This window comes from Apodemus sylvaticus, chromosome 17, assembly GCF_947179515.1.
Source record: "Apodemus sylvaticus chromosome 17, mApoSyl1.1, whole genome shotgun sequence".
In the NCBI taxonomy this organism is placed as follows: Eukaryota; Metazoa; Chordata; class Mammalia; order Rodentia; family Muridae; genus Apodemus; species Apodemus sylvaticus.
The window spans coordinates 33,542,477-33,561,001 of NC_067488.1; the positions used below are offsets into that span (position 1 = coordinate 33,542,477).

At 44.5% G+C, this 18,525-nt stretch overlaps 1 protein-coding gene across 3 annotated transcripts in view; it reads right to left on the reverse strand.

Annotated features, from left to right (window-relative positions):
• The window catches only part of Adcy8 (adenylate cyclase 8), a 221,447-nt gene extending 214,711 nt beyond the window's left edge, over nt 1–6,736 (reverse strand). For all 3 annotated transcript variants that reach the window (XM_052161501.1, XM_052161500.1, XM_052161499.1), the window contains exon 1: nt 5,761–6,736. In XM_052161501.1, the coding sequence (XP_052017461.1) occupies nt 5,761–6,717 (957 nt within the window). In that variant the 5' untranslated portion in view covers nt 6,718–6,736. The remainder of the gene's footprint in view (nt 1–5,760) is intronic.
• Nucleotides 6,737–18,525: the final 11,789 nt, after the last annotated feature.

Here is an 18,525-nt window from a genome sequence, read left to right on the forward strand (position 1 = left end):
TATTTGCAATTCTTAGACAAAGATGCCCACAGAACAGGGCCAATGAGATTTAATTGATCACTTTGGCATCATTACAAATCCTTTACGGAACCAAGCTACTCTCCACCATAGCAGACAAACAAAATAATAGTTTAAACAAACAAATAAAAGGCAAAATAAGAATGAAAAGTCAAAATGAAGAAAAGAGAAAATAAAGACCATGAAGGAAGACTTGTATTTTCACAAGCAGGAGAATAATAGCTTCATTCTCCAGCATTCAGAGGCACCTCTGGGGAAGGGTAACACTTAAATATGCCTTTGAAAGACATCTTTCAGACATGCTGGTTCCAATTATTATTTTAAAGCCCACATGAATAGTCCAAAAGAATGTACAGAAACACAGGTAGTCAGGGCTTAGAAACTGCACACCATAACTGGAGAGGTGAGTTAAGTCAGAATTGGAGTCTAATCATACCATTTAAATGGGCAGCTCTGTTCTAAATTGAGTGTTTACCAAATTAGAGGTGGTTTAAATCACATGTCATTTATTGTGCATTAAGTAGTCATAGAATCTCTTTGATTTAGTTAGATGCCAAGAGCCCTAGTTTTAGACAAAGATATATAAATGCACTTGTGTTTAAATTGTATAAATGAGGAGAGAGAGAAAGAGAGAGGCAGACAGACAGACAGAGAGAGAGAGAGAGAGAGACAGAGACAGAAAGAGAGGCTGTAACTCCATTATCTCTGCTTTGTTTTTACTCTGAGGTCAATACCTCACCTAAGTGAGCAGAACTGCATATTTAAGCCACAGTTTCTCTCCTACACCCCAGCTGCTCCTGTCACACATCCCTATCTTACCTGCTACAATTGCATGCAGTCTTACAGGATTACTGATAGGACAGGTAGCAGTCCAACTGGGTCTCATTATTTGTCAAGTTCAAGAATCATTACTTAATTGGTATTTGTCTGTCTGTAGTCTCTGCTGTCTCCGATTTGATGAGATGTGTCTAAGGCAGGAAAGAAATTTCTAACTGACAGCATGACCTTGAACATGGATTAACCTGGATTTGCATACCTGTGTGCTTTTGCTCGTAGAGTTATCTTGCAGAAATCACCTTTTCTCTACCCTTATCTCCTTATCTGCTTCAACAAGAAACACAGATGACTAATTAGCCACTGGCTATAACATTTTAGAAACCCCAGAGAGAAGAGGCACAATGCAGTCATCTTTCTGGTTAAATATTACTGCTCTCAGTTTTCCAATAACTAAATGATTTTTATCATCCTGTGTCTAATGAGCTGAAGAATGAGAACAAGAAGATTTTTAAATGTTAGGTAGCCCCTTCTTAGTGCCACAAGAAATTAACGCAGAATAAAATGCTGATCATAGCTATGGTGCTTAGAATGTATCTGGAACCTTAGCATTATATTTCATTTATGTGTGTAATGCCATCTTATAATACATTTTCTGATTAATAAATTTAACTGGTTGGATAAACAATTGGATTAAGATGGAGAAATATCAACTTCTTAGAGGGTATGGGAAGGACTCTCAATATCATTGATTTGCATACCATATGTGAGGCTGACACAGTTAAACTCAGTGGCTGAAGGCTAGACCTCAGGCTACCTGCAACTGAACTCTTGTAGGGCATTGATTTAAAAAAATGTTCCAATTTGGCTTTGTGCCTTAAGAAGGTTCCTCATTATTTCCAGAGTTTCTGGACCCAGAAAATATGTGGGCAATTTGGGTGGTTATTTACATTGTCTATGAACTATAATCTCGTGTGTGTGTGTGTGTGTGTGTGTGTGTGTGTGTGTGTGTGTTGTATGATTGTTGGAATTTGGAGGGTAGTGATTTAGTTTGTTTCCTGAGTAGAAAGAATACAAACCATCTCTATGCTGAGAAGAATTCTCTCTTCAGGGAGTTTTTTAAGATTAAGTCTCATATCCACAGTGGGAATCAACTTGTGATGCATATTCACAAGGGCTTTGTCTGCTCATATGATGATGAGGGTCTGCAGGGATTCGAGGCAATGTGGTTGTCCTTTCTAGACACAGATGTGATTTCTTAGTGGTGGAAGCAGTAGCAGCAGAAACTCGTGGTTTGGATTAAGAAGGCAATTACTGGCTCGCTTATTACTTTTGAAGATGACATTTTCAGTGAAGTGAGACAGCTGACAGGGTGTCGCTGACACTATATTCTCGTTTTAATCCCACGAGCCTTGAAAATACTAAGTTAAACCTGAGCCATCCTCTTAGAAGGAATTAAGATTAATGCGAAGAGCTGATATTCAAAGGGTTTATGGCCTTCAGTTGATGAATTGGTACCCAGCTAAGCAGAATGATTTTAAAGAAGCTATGCCATTTCTGGCTTTTTCCTCTCTTAATTCCCTTCTGCATTTTTCATTAAATGCTCATCGATCTAGTGTATGGCCTAGTACTCTCTTGACTAACAAAAGGTGTTCATCTTACTTTTAGTCTGCAGAAAGTTTGCCCTTAGAGGTTGCTGAAGAATTGTTAGCACTGGAGTTCAAATTCTAATTCTGTCCTTATCACCTGTTAGCTCCCTAACTTCAGAAAGTCCCCTTTGTTTCCAAAAATCTGACCTTTCTTCTTTGAAATTAAAATGAAGGACTGTATTGCCTATATGTCATCATCAGGTATAACAACAACAAAAGATCTCAGCTCTTTGTAAAATATTGTACAAATGATATGCTGTGTATTTTGACTTCTCCAAACAGTATTTAGTGGCAAGAGCCTGTCATCTACATAAACAACTTAATTGTGTATACGTGCTATGCTTGTATAGATGTATGTGAGTGGAGGATTCTTTCACCAACAAAGAGTTTGGGAAGTTGAATATCTTATAATCATGTGATAAGCAGCCTCATTTTTATGATGCCTACTCTGTGTCTGGTATTTGTTTAAGTGCTATGGATAAAATCGTCAACACGAAGGCAATCTCTTGCCCTTTTAGTGTGTGTGTTCTTGTGAACATTGAGACTTCAGGTAAAAACAAAAGAGACACAACAAAATGATAATATAGTTTCAGACTGTCTAATTGCTGTGGTGAAACCAAAACAAGTTGTGCACCAGGGAGAGTGGCCTGTGAGAATCTGGACAAATAGAACGTGCCAGATCATATGAAGAATTGGGGGGGGGAGGGGTGTTATGGACCTAGAATGCAGATATAAAGACAAAGAGGTATGAAAGTTTCTGAGGTATTAGGAAGATGGAAAGATTGGTGGAGAATTTAGGATCCGAAGAAGAACAGAAGAGGAAGTATAAGAGGAGAAGCAGCCCCTGGTTCATAGACTAGGCTGTGGCGAGGGCTTAGGAATTCACTATGGTTGCCCACAGAGGTTCTTACCAAGTTCTAAGTGTGATTTATGTATTGAGCATGGAAAATCAACCAGTATTTCTTAAAATTAAAGCAGAGCAAAACAAAATAAAACACTCCCCCCCCCCCCCCAACCCCAAACCAAGAAACCAAACCAACCAAATAAACAAACCCAAAGTAACACAAACTCAGGGGTTTGGAAAAGACAGAAACTCTCCACTTTCCCGCAGGCTCGAAGAAGCTTGTACCCCTAGGGGGCGCCAAAGGAAAATATTTAAAGGAACTTAACAGCCCCAAGCTGAAGAATACTATGGCCCAGGTATCTTCAGTATGGTGGAAAGGTTACTCAGCCTGTGAAATCCTATTAAATCAATAACCTGTCCCAGACAGAAAGGTGAATAGGATTAGTTTACATGTAGTGGGTCTTGGTTTTCACAGTGGAGAACTGTTTATCGTAGGATGGGAGAGGGAAGACATTGGGGGTTATTTTTAATCTTTTCCCATCTGGTAGTATTTAAGTAGAGTATCAAACAAATATGGAGCCAGAATTTGCTTGCTGGATTCATTTGGCAAGAAAAACATATCTATACTTAGAACTTTGAAGACATTCATAATTTGACACTTAGGGTGTGTTTTTCCTAAATACTACCCTGGCATATTTTACGTGGTCTTTCAGTAATGTGCACCAAGGAAGGCTACTGTTGAAAGGCAGTGGGTTGTAAATGAGGCTTTCTGTAGACATCAGATATCTATGGTTGATTGTGAGAAGAACTCAGACTGAGTCAGGCCTTCAAAAAGGAGGTGAGAAACAGGAGACAGATGAGGAGGATATTGGAGGGAGGGGCAAAAGAAGAAAGCAATGATTTGCTGACATTGAAATATAGTAAAGAAAAGGAAGAAAGAAACAAGGATACTTGGAAGAAAGTCGGTTTCCATCCTAGCGATTCAGACATCTGTGTTCACAGAATTCGAAATGTGCAGCTTATACATTGTATAATATTATACAACTCCGGGCAAAGGCCCCAAGGCCTTCTTCAAAGGACACTTTACTATGCATCAAATATTAAAGACTTGGGATATTTTGGAGAGTCTAGTCACCACTGCCTACAGTCCAGAAAAGTTCAGCTACCCAGATCTCAGCAAGGTTCTTTCTTCTCTCCCTGTTTTCTGCCTGGTGATCACAGCCAAGTGCTTTAGGCACTCTTGGCTTGTTCTAGAGGAGACATTTCAAAAAGCACAGTCAAAACAGCTAACCCGATAAGCAACCTCAGCAAATAGACGCAGAGCCATCATGAAAGGAAAGGGATCCCCCAATCCAATCAGACCCCAGAAGGCAATGATGCGCAAAGCTTGTCATTGGCGCGATTGATCCGCCACCACCAGTCATTTCTAGTAGGATTGTCCATTGTAAGAACTCTCTATTTATACCTGGCTAGAGGAGTTTTAACGTCTACACAATCCAGCAAGAGTTAGCAGAGATGTTGAGGACAGGGCAGATTCATACAAAAATGGCCCCTAGCCAAGTGCCTCACAGTTGCTTTCTTCCTAAATCGAGTCCCTCAGTAGATGAGAAGCCCCCCCACACCTACTCTCCCTGCTAAGTACCAGATATTTGTTAAACAGTGTCAGGCCATTAATTATCAATTGGTTTTAGTGAATTTAAACAACAGATTCTTTGTCTACCTTCCCGGCCGGCCAGAGACAACAGGAACTTTGTTCTCATAAGCACACCCATATTTAATGAGGGAGAGGAGGAGAGGGGGAGGGAGAAAGGAGAGGGACAGAGTTGGAGACTTCATCTAAGTATTTCATTAAAGTCATCTACATTAAAACGTCTCTTTTAATTAAGAAAAACTTATATGCTTTGCCAAGAGTCTGCCATTCTGCAATTCCTGAGACCTATTTTTATTTATTTATTCAGAGATCTGGGGCTGGGCACTGTGATAAGAGGTGAAACCCACCGGTAGATCCCCAAGGGCACTAACGTTTCCCAAATAAAATCCCTGTCATAGGATTGTGAAGGATGAGGAGGGCCTTTTGGAGGGCGCCCAGCACTGCAATTCCACATTTAGCAAAGATTACAGTCCATTCAGAAACAAGCCAAGCAGAAACCCAAGCGAAGAATCCCTATAGCAACCTGCTGTGAGTTAGCAAAGCACCCCAGCTCAAATCTAGGCAGTTCTTCCCTTCTGAGTCCTGCCTCAGCGCCTGTAGACGTTGGGTGTCAGCCGCAAAGGCTTATGTTAGAGGACAATTACAAACCAGAGCAGAAGAGTAAAGTTAGCCGTTTTGTTCCAGTTGTTATGAGCCGTGAAAGCCGCCAAAGCCTAGGCTAGGGAAGCCGACTTACAGGAATGGGGCCACCCCAGCTCTCTAGAAGTTATTTCTAAACAACCCCGGGGGAGTGGGGCGGGAAAGCAAGTGCAAGCTGGCATTACCTGGTTGATGGAAAAGACCGCTAGCCTGGGTATGAATACTTGAAGGGTGACTTGCAGCAAGGATGTGCCCAGGCCAGCCAAGATGGCCCAGGTGAGAGGCAGCGGAAGCATGCTGTACGTGGCGAAGAGTGTAAAAAGCACGTAACCTATGCCGTCGCCCAGAAGCCCATAGCCCAGGCCTGCTGCCAGAATCTGGGTGGTCATAGCCACCCAAGTGACCACGCCGCTGTATTGCAGGTAAGTGTGGGAGGTGTTGTCTTTCCTGACCACCACGAGGGCGCAGATCACCACCTCGATGCCAGTGAAAAAGCCTAGCAGGATGCCCTTGAGAGGGTCCATGGGAGCCGAGGCCAGGCTCAAGTGCAGGACTAAAAGGGTGAGTTTGGTTAGAACATCCAACACGTTCATCACTACCTCCGATTTGCGCCTCTGGCCCAGGAAATAGCGTTGGTAGAGGCGCTCCAAATCCCGAGACTTGAAGGAGTTGCGTAGGGTTGGGAAAATGACCCCTCGGTAGCTGTATCCCCCATTGAGGAAGAAATCCGAGTTACTTGGGGCACAGTCAAGGTGCAGGAAACCCAAGTCGCCCCCGCCCCCGCTGCCACTGCCGCTGCCACTCCCGCTGCGTTCCGGAAAGACTTTGGTGCCACCGGTGTTGTGCGCTCGCTCTCCGGGGCCCAGAGAATAGAGAGGCAGCACCGAGTCGCTAGACAACTGCGACGCGTGGTGATTGGGTCCGCTGCCCGCAGGGTTCGAGGCTTTGCGGGAGCCACCGCCACCGCCACCGCCGCCTCGGTGCCCGTGGATGAAGCGCTGCTCGGTGATGTGTCGCACCGCCGTCTGCCACAGCAGTCGCTGCGGCCGAGAGCGGCTCCCGCCGTCGCCGGCCGGGGGCGTCGGGTGGATGGTGTAGAGTTCCTCGCTGCCGCCAAGGCAGTGCACATCCGAGAGCTCCATGGCTCGGGTCCGCAGGGAGGGAGGCGCAGACACTGGTTGTGGCAGTTGGGGGTAGGGGTTCCTAAAGACCCGAAGGCCGCTTGGCAGTGATCCCTTCTTTCCTAGGCTGCTCGATTGCAGGAGCCCCTGAGCAGGGCCCCCACAGGTCAAGTCATAGTGAGCCCGGGAGCCAGGGACTCCTGATAGATTGCAGCCAGCGGACCGCTGCGTACTGGCAAGCCACCTTCCCGCCAATCAGCTCAGCTTGGATGCGCAGTGAAAGTGGTGGCTATTTGTCCGCGAAATCCTCGGCGCTCTGAGCCACGCAGCCCTCTCTGCGCTCAAGCTCCTTGGCTGGCTCTAGGCTCAGCGTCTTGGCGCAGTCTTCTCCAAGAGGCGCCTGGGCGCCGCGCTTCTGCTGCGCGTCGGGCGGGTCCTGGCTGCGGCACTGGACTCTGGACGCCCACGTCTCGGCGGCTGCAGAAAGGCTGGTCGAGGGTGACCGATGGCTAGGATGGGTGCTAAGTTAACAGCTGTGGCGGCAATCATCTCCCTTCGGATAACTCCATAGCGCCGGCATGGGGAGCAGGGGCGGAGCTGGAGGCGGACGCGATGAGGCAGGAGGTGTGGGTGATGGTGAGGTGGCAGGGCGCCCCGCGGGAGGGCAGGAGAAAGGTGGTAGCCTTAGCCCTAACAAGTCACCAAACAGTTAATTTGGAGGTGTGCAGAATGAAGCTCCCTCTTCGGTTCCTTCCTGGTTGTGGCCACTTCCAGAGCAAATACTGACAGCGCGGGTTCTGGACTGATGCATTCCTCCAGGAGGATCGTGGCGGGGCGCTAGCCCCAGGGTCCCAGCCTCCGTTACAGGACTAAGTCACCGCTGCTAGCAGCGATTTTGATGGGTTGCAGCATACAATTCCCATTCCCTTCACTTCGCTCTTTGGAGTCCATTGGGCCTGCCAGACCCCAGGGGGTGTGGGAAAAGAACAACTGGGGAGGGCAGTAAAGCCAACGGCTGAGTAGAAAGAGAAGCCACTGGAGCGGATTCCTGAGCCTGAGAAACGATCCTTGGCGGGTGAGGCGGCAGGCGAAAGGTTTCAGCTAGAAGAGAGGCTCCAGGCCGAGTGGAAGTCGTTGAGACGCCTGCGGATCCAGAGATACGCGGGGCCACTCGGGCGCTTGGAAGCGCGCAGCGGGACGGGAGCCTGGGAGGAATTTGGAGACCTGTCAGAGCGGTCAGACACCCGCGGTGACTTAAACCCGCCCCCGCGCCAAACCACGCCCCCGGAACCCAGGATTGGGGGGGGGGCGATGAGAGGGGTGGGGGCTGGGACACTGTGGCACCCAGATCTGCCCAGGACGCCCCAAGTCTTGAAGGGCCGCACCGGTGGGTCGGACGTGGCGGGCTGCTGGAGCCCCCGAGCCTGGCAGCGCGCTGCAGTGGAGCGCTCCAGCTGGCCGCGCCCGCCGGTTCCTCCGCGCGGTTCTTTTTTAAGCACTGGCTCCTGTCCTTGGCAGGTGCAGAGCCAGGATCGTAGGCCGCTTTGCCCACGAACTCCTCGAGACCAGAGATACGCACTAGAGGGGCTCATTTCCGCCCTCCCCACTCAAGAGTAATGAGATGTGTCTGCGCGTGCCTGCGCGTCTTTCTCGGTGTGTATTTAATGCCAACTTTCAGGTTAAAACCAAAATGCTCCCAAGAAGGCGCTCTCATAGCCGTTTACTATTCTCTGCTCCACGGGTCTGGATTGTAGAGGGTATTAGAATGGGGGCGTGGTTTGCATATTTCGGAAACTAAATTTGTCCGGGCTTTCAAGAAAGGTGCGAAGGAGGACCTTCGGAACGGCATTTCCAGGGGCCTCCTGGAAGCAGCACTCCCGCCTGCCTAGGTACGATAAGGGTTGCGGTCAAAATCCAAGTTGCCCCGCAGCGGTTCTTGCATCAGCATCTAATCCAGCGGGGTCCTTGGGTTCTGGCTTTTCAGGGATCTGGTAGCAGTACCTGTCTGGAGCCTGGCTGCAGGTGGTGGAAGTCAACACCTCTGCCACAGCAACTGTGGCTGCAGCCTGTGAAGCTCCGGCCCTGAACAGAGTCAGCTGATGCACGATGACGTCAGGCTCTGGGCGCTTTCGCAACCCCTGCGGCGTCCCATGGAAAGCCTAAAAGACCTGGCCAAGCCATCCCCACGACACCGTTCCCACCTCGATCCCACCCCCATTCCCACCCCCAACCTCGAGATGGAGGTTTTTTTTTTAATGCCTTCCTCTAGTGCAGACAAACTCCTAGCTTCTTTCGAAAGCTCCTAGCAGCTTTCTCCGAGGAGCCAGAGAGCCCTCCTCCCATCCACCCCAAACCATTCTCAGGGTTATTTGTAGCGGCTGTGACCCAGAAACCTGTGTTTTGACTCCTATTTCCAAGTCTTATAGGTCACCTGCCTCTCACAGAGCATCCAGAAAGAACAGGGAGAAGTCCTTTAAGGCACTACCATTCCTCACCAGCATTTCTAGAATTTGGTGCACTAACTGGAAAAGATCTCTCAAGAGAGAAAGAACTCAATTAAACGACGAATTTTAAATTGAAAGAAAACTGATTCTATTTTAAGTTCAGCTTGTGGATATATTAATTTGTTAACTGTAAGGATCTCCCAGACCAGTGCGTCGACCCTTGGGAGCTAGAAGTTAAGAGCAAAGCATCTCAAAAAAAGAAACAACAGCAACAACAACAACAACAACAACAAAAACCAAACCAAACCACAACACAACAAAACCAAAACCAAAGAACAGGTTGTTATTTAGACCTTAGTGAAACCAACATATACATCAGTCTGAGCAGTTTACATCTACTTTTAGATTCTTGGACTCAGTCTTTCCAAAACTTCTGAAACTCTAGGGTGGGTAATCTTTAATTTGGAGGACGGGGAGAGATTAGGAATAAAGAGTGAAGAATTTTCCCGAAGCTCTCTGATCTGGACATGAAAATGGGATTGTGGCCTTTCTCTTCCTGAGGGCACCGGCTGAGTCACCTGCGTCAGAGACCACCTAAGCGTCAGTGACTAAGAGAGATGTCTCTTCAGGTTCTTCTGTTTCCTGGAGCCTGAGGGTTCAGCCTGGATCAATGAGGAGTTGAGGACAGATGGAACTTTCCTGTAAAAATCTTCCTCCAAGCTGGACGCACCCCAGGATGATTTATTCAGCAGCAAGAGGAGGCAGACCAAAGAGGGCGAGACTTGGGCCCAATCAGATAAAATGACTCAGGTTGATGAATGAGCACAGCTTGCTGCAAGGAGAAACTCCAAGAACTTCATGAAGTCCGAGGTTGGAGCAAATGCAACTGGGAGAAAACATCACAACGGCCCAAATGACCTCTTCTTTCTTATAAGGGCACTACCTGAGGCTACCCTAGTAAAATGAGAGGGCCGAGAGGATTCAAGTGTGGTCCTTCTTGTTGGGGAGACGGGATGCTCCTCAGTACCCAGAGCATTCTGCTCTTGAACGAGAACTTTGGGCGCACACAAATGCTATACTTATTTTGTAATATGCCGACCACCAGATGATTTCTTACTTAAGAGTGTTGGAGCCTGGGGGTTGGGGGCGGGGACTAGGATTGCACTCTTACTTCCTATGTATTTCACAGTATCTACTGTGATCCCGGTACAATATTTTGACTTTTTAAATTTATTTTTGTATATAATGGCATTTCCCTCTTTTGGACTTCCCATTTCACCTTTCTCCCCTAAAATGCTGCCCAGCCCATTCTTCAAAGTCAGAGTAGCCGTGTCTCTGCATAAAGCCTCTTACGATGTGACCATGAACAAGGTCATCTGAAGGTACGCTTTATGAACACTGCTGTATCTCCCGTCAAAGGGATTACAGCTCCTCCATTAAATCCCATGTCTTCACTTCTGTTGTTTCTCCTGGTAAAACATCGATGCCCTTGAAGGGTAGCTCCATTCCCTCTGTTGCCACCCCTTGGCTTAGAGATAATTGTAAGGCTAGTGACTTTTTTTTCCCAACCACTATCAGCTGTTAAGCTCTTCCCCAAGTCCTTCATAAATATTCCACGTAACCATTCCAGTAATTCTGTGGGTCGGGCCTTTGTCTGCTTTTAGGATTCCCATTTTACCGAGTAGGCTACTGCACACTGAGGCTTCTTGTATATAAGTACCTTTCCCCAGGGTAGGTGTGGTGGATGATTAGGTACATTTGGATGGTCCAAGTCTTACACGCACATACTTAATGAAAGTTCTGTAATCAATAAGGACTAATTTAAGCAAAACTGACAGAAGTGAAAATACTAAATGTAGGCTGCTTTTTCAAAAGCAGATTAAAGAATTTCTGAGGTTTTTTGATGTGGAGAAATCTGTTTGGTAAGTCCAAATAGCAGATGAATGTAATAGAACACAGACTCGTGTAAATGGGTGGAAGGCTTATTCATTTTGGCTTACTTCAAGGCTGCTATTTTTATAATTATGACAAGAAAAAGATTTTTACATATTAGATTTAGCACAAACAATTGACTTAACCTATTTTTTCCCACTGGTTTCATAATGATAAAATATTCTTTGGCCTCTTCGGAAAATAACATTTGTTTTGTGATGTTGATGCCTGCCACTGACTACATTTATAGTAGCTGTATTTAAGAGAAGAAATTGGCTGTCTCCTCAAGAAGTTCCTTCTACTCCTTAGCTTGATTGCATTCACATACAGGTTTAGAGTCTAGAAAACATGTACCCTTTGTTAAGTGCCCACAGAAAGCCTGCCCCCTTACTGAAGACATTAAATATTTACATGTAAAAGAAAAGTTGGACTGAGTTCAGCCCCAGAGATCCTGTTTCTAAAGGATGGTGTTTGTGACCTGGCAACTTCCCAAGTCAGAAGTCCGTAAAGGAATGGCATGTCTTCTTCCCCTGGAAAGCTGCTTTTAGAGGACACCCACAATATTTCTGCTTCGACAGAACTTCAGGAGAAGCCTGTGTCTAAGGCAAATAGAGCTCACTATGGGCAGGACTGCATTAAAAAGTTTGCACAGCCATCCCATCTGGAATGCAGTACAATGCACGGCTGGTAGAAGAATAAAGTATCGACTTCACTCCTGTTTCCTATCTGTCTCGAAAGATACAAGCCGGAATAAAATATCTGGAAACAGTTTGGGTCTTCACAGGAACTAGTTTAAATGAGATTTTGGTGTCTGCAGGGAAAAAAAAAGTGTCTCTCTATAAGACAACAGTTTTGAGACAGGGAAGGCAGAGCACACAGCATGGTCAGGTAAGTAGCAGAAAGGAGTCCCCAAGGGAGACAGATAAAAAGCATTTTCTCCTTAAAAGATGATCTGTGGTTTATCCAGAGGGTGAGATCACTATGGCATTGGTGCTGAAAGTCCAAAATTGCAAGAACTCCTCCCCTCCCCCCTACACTAACGAAGGGCTTGAAGTGAGAGTCCTTGGCCTGACCATTGCTCTGTCCAGTCCTTAATCCCATTACTGGCTATAATTCAGAAAGAGGAGGAAGAGAGGAGAGGAGAGGCAAGGGAAAGAATATGGGGAGGGAAACCTAAAACTAAGGGCCATTTGAGACCATGTATAGAAACCTAATCTAGTAGAAATGTCCTGTAATATACATACATATAAAGAGCATCTAAATGAAACTGAAATCATCCCGTGTCACCCAACGAAACTCCAGTACTGGGAATGGCTATCTACAATTAAGTTCTTGGTTTCCAAAGGGGTCTCATGGAAACCCTCCAACAACCTAGGCTATTCCCAATGATACTGGTGGCTCTTCCCAGACTGACAGTAAGGCCCCATTACTGAACACAATTTCTACACAACTCACTGAACAAGGAGAGGTTGAGTTTGTGCTACCTGGAGCCTTCACCTCTACGGTCTAGTGTTCATGGTACAGGAAGGTACTGTGCACACTTCCAGATTAACCCAGCTACAAAGCTTTAGATACACTGGCACAATTGTGGCACAAAGTTCATAGGAGTAACTATCCAATATCTGGTGTGACTTAAGCCCATTTCAGGAGATGAAACCCACACTCAACACTGCTTGTGTGTCCAAAAACCTGACACTAGATAGGCCTAGGACCAAGGGCTGAAAACCAAAGAATACTGTTCAGCCAAAGGAACATAGCAATAAAATGAATCCTGACATTCTCCTATACTTACAGATCCAGGTTTTGCTCAACCATCATCAGAGAAAGTTTCTCTCCTGCAACAGATGGGTTGTAGAGACCCATAGCTAGAAAATATGCAGAGAGTGAGTGACTTTGGAATACCCAGTCATAAATGGAGTATCTCCATCAAATTTCTCCCCTCAGGGAATTTTGTGAAAGTAAGGTAGAAAAAGTTCCTTTCGTCCAGAAAGGATGAAAGGAACCAGGGAATCAAGGCCTTCTAGATAAGCACATGCCTCACAGAGGACGAGGCATCATGCACAGAATCAGATGGAGTCCTAGAGTTGAAAGGAGAGGTACACACCTATCCCTAACCCAGAAACTATCTCCAGCTGATAACTACTTGAAAATGAAAATTAGTTTTCTCCACGGGAGTCTCATTGGAGAGACAAGCCACTCTTAAGACCATGCCTCAAGGCCAGCAGTAGATGGTTGACACAAACTCAACAGAGTCTTTGGAGGTTCTTTGTCTTTTTTTAAATCTTATATGTATATATAAAACCCTAACCATGTACATGTGTGTGTGTGTGTGTGTGTGTATGTGTGTATGTGTGTAGCCTTCTGGTTTTGGGTTTTTATGGGATTCTTGTATGTACAAACATGTATTTATCTCTGTATCTATGTGCTTTTCTTGTAGTTTTTCTTTGGCTCTTTTTCTTGTCTGGTTGTTTTATAATAGTCTGATTTGTTTTTGGCTTATCTTATTTTATTTTATTACCATTCCTTAGATTGCTATTTATTTTCTAACAAGAGATAGAAAGGCTGTGGGTCTGGATTGGAAGGGGGAGGTGGGGAGAACGTGAGAGGAGCAGTGGGTAGGGAAACTGTAATCAGAATGTACTGTCTAAAAAAGAAAGCTCTTTTAAATAAATGAAAAAAGAATCTAGGTCAAGTGAGTAGTGGTGAAAAACAAAAATAATAGTTAACCTTCCAACCTTGCTGGTGCTCTACAGCTCTCCTTATTTCTTCCTTCTTTAAAATATCAATCCAATTGTTAAGTGATATGTATTTATTTTAAGAACCTTACATGTGAATATGCTAACCACAACATTTCTATTCTTTTATTTCCTGCTCCAAGTCCTCCCATTTCCCTATCCCCCCTCAAATTCATGAACTTTTCTTGAATTATTATATATTAACATAGTATTGCTTTCATGTAAATATATATGAACACATACATATATTGAGCCTATTTAATGTTGCTTATATGGCCATGCCTTTAGAGTTAACCTCCAGCTCCCTCTGCTTCCCCAATACATCTCTGTCCTGTTTCCTGTTCTCATCTTTTTTAATTGACTACATCAAACAAACCCACTAAAAATTAGTACTGCCCATGTGCTCATCATGGATAGGGCCATCTACTGAGGCCTGGGATACCCACCAGCCCCCAAAGAAGGATGATTGGTTCTTCCCCAGCAGGTATCAACTGTCAATATTTTCTCACTTAGAGGTGGAGCTGCATATGATCTTCCCTGCATTCATGCTGGGAATTTGGTTGGCTTAATTCCACAATCCCGTGCTAGTAACGACAGCTGCTGTGATTTCATGACTGTGGTAACCATGCCATGTCCAGAAAGGCATCTCACTGCATTCCTCCCCATTCTCTGACTCTTAAATTGTTTCTACCTTCTCTTCTTGGAGGTTCTTTGAGGCTTGGTATGTGTGAGGGGAGAGGGGAGGTGGATATACACGCACATGTACATGTACATATACATATACATCATATACATATACATACATACACATACACATATACATATACATCATATACATACACATATACATATACATCCTTATTAGGGGTGAGCACTTAGTCTCTGACCCTCAGCAGTCTGACCAGTCATCTGACTCTACCTACTGCAAAAAGACCCTTTTCTGTCCAAGAATGAGAGCATCCCGGGTCTATGGATAGAAACAAATATTTGAAAGGCAATTTGACATTAGGCAAAAGAGCAGTAGCAGATGCCACCCCATGGTATTTTAATAGGTTGATTTTTAGTCTTTCTGCCATCATAGCACATTACCCTACCAATAGCCCCGTATTTAAGACCCATGCACTGTTTTCTCTCCTTTTGTAAGTTTGGGAATCCCAAATTTTAGACTAGGAATAGTTCTTATTTTTCAAGATCACCCTTTTTCCCCCCTGTAAAACCTTTCTGAGACATTCATTGAAATCTGAATTTAACCAAAGCTGCTATTTGGTGAGGTGAGTTAGTTTTGTCCCGTGGTAGATTACTGTTCTATGGGGACTTAGAATATGCCATCTTTATAAAGATGGGCAAGTTGTTAAATTGTTTTTAAACTCTGACAATGTGGTACAAAAGTGATAGTTTTCCAGGTTGAGTGAAGAATGAAGGGCATACAATGAAAGCCCTGGTATTGGGGAATCTACCCAGAAAATGCTCAGCTGGCCAGCTGACTTCTCCCAGGTATCCATCAGAGGGGACCTATTGACTCGTGGCAGAATGGTCCCCAACTGTCTTCAGTTCTCTCTAACTGAGCTGCTGTTTCTTATTTTTGGCTACCGTCCTCTCTCACTTAGATAATTTCAGCAGAGACTTTTAACATGTTTTTAGCTATAGTCTGCCTCCTTTCCCTAGTGCTTGTGATTATTCTAAATTAAAAATATGATCACAGCACCTTTTTTTAACAGTGGGAAAAATAGCACATAACATAAAATTCACCTTCCCAACAACTTTTAAGTATGCGGTACGATGCTGCTGCAGCCACAAGCACACTGTTGAGCGACAGCTTCCTAGTTCTCACCCCCATGGCCCCACAGAACTGAAAATTTATACATATTAATGATCAAGACTCCCCCTTCCCACAGTCCACCTTGTTACCCTCTTGCTCAACACACTGCAATGACTTAGCTTAATTGTCAAGGTGGGAGGTAAGTTTTAGAACTGGGGATTGGTTTTCCTCCAGTCCCATCTCTTTCTCACTGCTGCCCATCCTGTCCTAGCTTCAGCTTCATTCAGTTCTCCCCATAGATGCACCTTCCTCCCTCTTAGCCCTTTTTGCATTTACTCTTCTGCTATTAGCATAGACAGCAACTGTCACTAAAAGACTCTCCATGATTTCCTGTGTCTGGGTGAGCTATCTTTGTAAATTATAACAACCTTGCCTACAAAAAAAAAAAATTGGAAAAGCCATAAATGAAAGTGGCTAAAGTGAATGGGATTTTTTTTTTTCTCAGAGAGAAAGGGTGGTGGGCGTAAGGATCCGATGTTTGGTTGAAAAAGGTCAATCACACAGCCCTGTGTGCTGGCAGAAGTGTTGACCCTCCTCTTAGTATGGTTCCAGCTTAGTATGATTTGAGCATAACATTCTTCCTTATATAAATATAAAGCAGGCTTGGGGAAGAAAGCTAAGAGGTTTAAAAGATATTTTTAAAAGCCCGTAGAAGGCTTTCATATACAGGTCATTGGCCAACGCTGTGTTGTATGCTCTCCTCAAATTCAGACTCTTCCTACTATTCAAGACAGCTAAGAGAAGGAAGATGTTAGAGCCGGGGCTCAGCTAGCATCTGGGATGTCTTGATTCCCCTAGAAGCTCTCTGCCTGGCAAGCTGTACCTCTCCAACTCAGTCTTAACCATGTTCTCTCCCCTTTGACTGTTTGTGGCAGTGTGATTCCAAGACAGTGCTGATGATCCCTCATTTGTATTTGTGGTCCTTCAATTCCTCCATCAATGGAGTATTGGGGTTTGTCTAAATGGGCAAGAAAGAGCAACAGAAACGCTAATGTGTTACTTCTGAGTCTAAGTCACACAATTTTGCTTTGTGGAAACATCCAAACTTGGGCGAGCCAGCCATCATGTTGGATACCTACACAGCCTTCCAGAGAAATGCATGTGGCAAGAACCTGAGTCCTCAGCCAGCAAAAAAGTAATAGTCCCTTCAGGCAACCATTGATCAAGTCATTGCTCAAGTGAATTTTCCAGCTCCATTCAGGCAGCAGGATCAGTCTAGCTGCAGCTATTAGCTGGACTTCAGCTTCGTAAGAAGTTCTGAACTCAGTTCCCATGCCCTGATTCTCACACTAATATGATGGATTATTTAATCCTCTAAATTTGGGGTCATTTGTTATGCAGCAATAGATAGCAAATATACTGATTCTTTCCCTGTGCTATATTCGTCAAGCAAAACCAAAATGATAAGCAGCAACTAAAACAACTCTCAGTTAGGTGATAATAAGAAAGGAAAAACAAAGAAGCAAATGAACAAAACCATTCTTTTTTAGGTTTTATTCATTTCCTATACAAAGGAGAAATCTTGAGTGCTTCCAACAATTTTTTTTTATTTTGACACTGTGTTACTAGTGATTAGAAGGACAGTATGCAAATGTGATTGTTTCTAAGCTCTAAAACCATTCCACTGCTGGTGGGGTTGCAAATTGGTACAACCACTCTGGAAATCAGTCTGGAGGTTCCTCCGAAAACTGGGCACCTCACTTCCAGAAGATCCTGCTATACCACTCCTGGGCATATACCCAAAAGATTCCCCAGCATGTAATAAGGATACATGTTCCACTATGTTCATAGCAGCCCAAATTTATAATTGCCAGAAGTTGGAAAGAACCCAGGTATCCCTCAACAGAAGAGTGGATGCAAAAAATGTGGTATATATACACAATGGAGTACTATTCAACCATTAGAAACAATGAATTCATGAAATTCTTAGGCAAATGGATGGAGCTGGAGAATATCATACTAAGTGAGGTAACCCAGACTCAAAAGATGAATCATGGTATGCACTCACTAATAAGTGGATATTAACCTAGAAAACTGGAATACCCAAAACATAATCCATACATCAAATGAGGTACAAGAAGAACGGCGGAGTGGCCCCTTGTTCTGAAAAGACTCAGTGAAGCAGTATAGAGCAAAATCAGAACAGGGAAGTGGGAAGGGTTGGGTGGGAAAACAGGGGGAGGGAAGGGGACTGATGGGACTTTCGGGGAGTGGGGGTCCAGAAAAGGGGAAATCATTTGAAATGTAAATAAATATATCAATAAATTAAAAAAAAAACTATTGACTAAGGGACAAGAGGCTTTAATGCTCCTCAGCACTACATGGGATCTTCTGACTGCAGTGTTTTCCTGCTCATTCCTTATGTGCTCCAATTGGGTCTCATTAAGAAGCCACACCAACAGAGGACTGACCCTGGACCATTCTTCTCTAGGAACTTGTTCTCAAAACTTCCTATTGATTGATCTTTATTTCTTGTTTAATATATTGCACCATCTGCAGAGGTCTTACTGTCCTGTTGTGTTTTTCACTTCCATCTACTCTCAGGGAGTAAACTCTGGGAAGGCAAGGGCTGTTATTTCATTTCTTTCTTCACATTGCTAGATGGTAGTAGAAGCGTTAGTGAGCAGTTTTGGAGTGAAAGAGTGAATGAACGAATGAACAGTCAACGGCTAATGTGTGCTAACTAACAGGACTCTGACTCCGATGCTGGTAAACCACAGAGGTAGTTAGCCAGACTAGGGAGAAAAAGCTTGACATGTCAAGAGTTTGGGGAAAGCCATCCTCAGAAGAAGGAACACAAAAGCTTTGTTTCAGGGATGTTCACTATTCTTCCTAATTAAAGAAGAGGGGCTTCAGAGCATTTATCACACTGGATTTAGTGCTAGGATTTCCTTACACA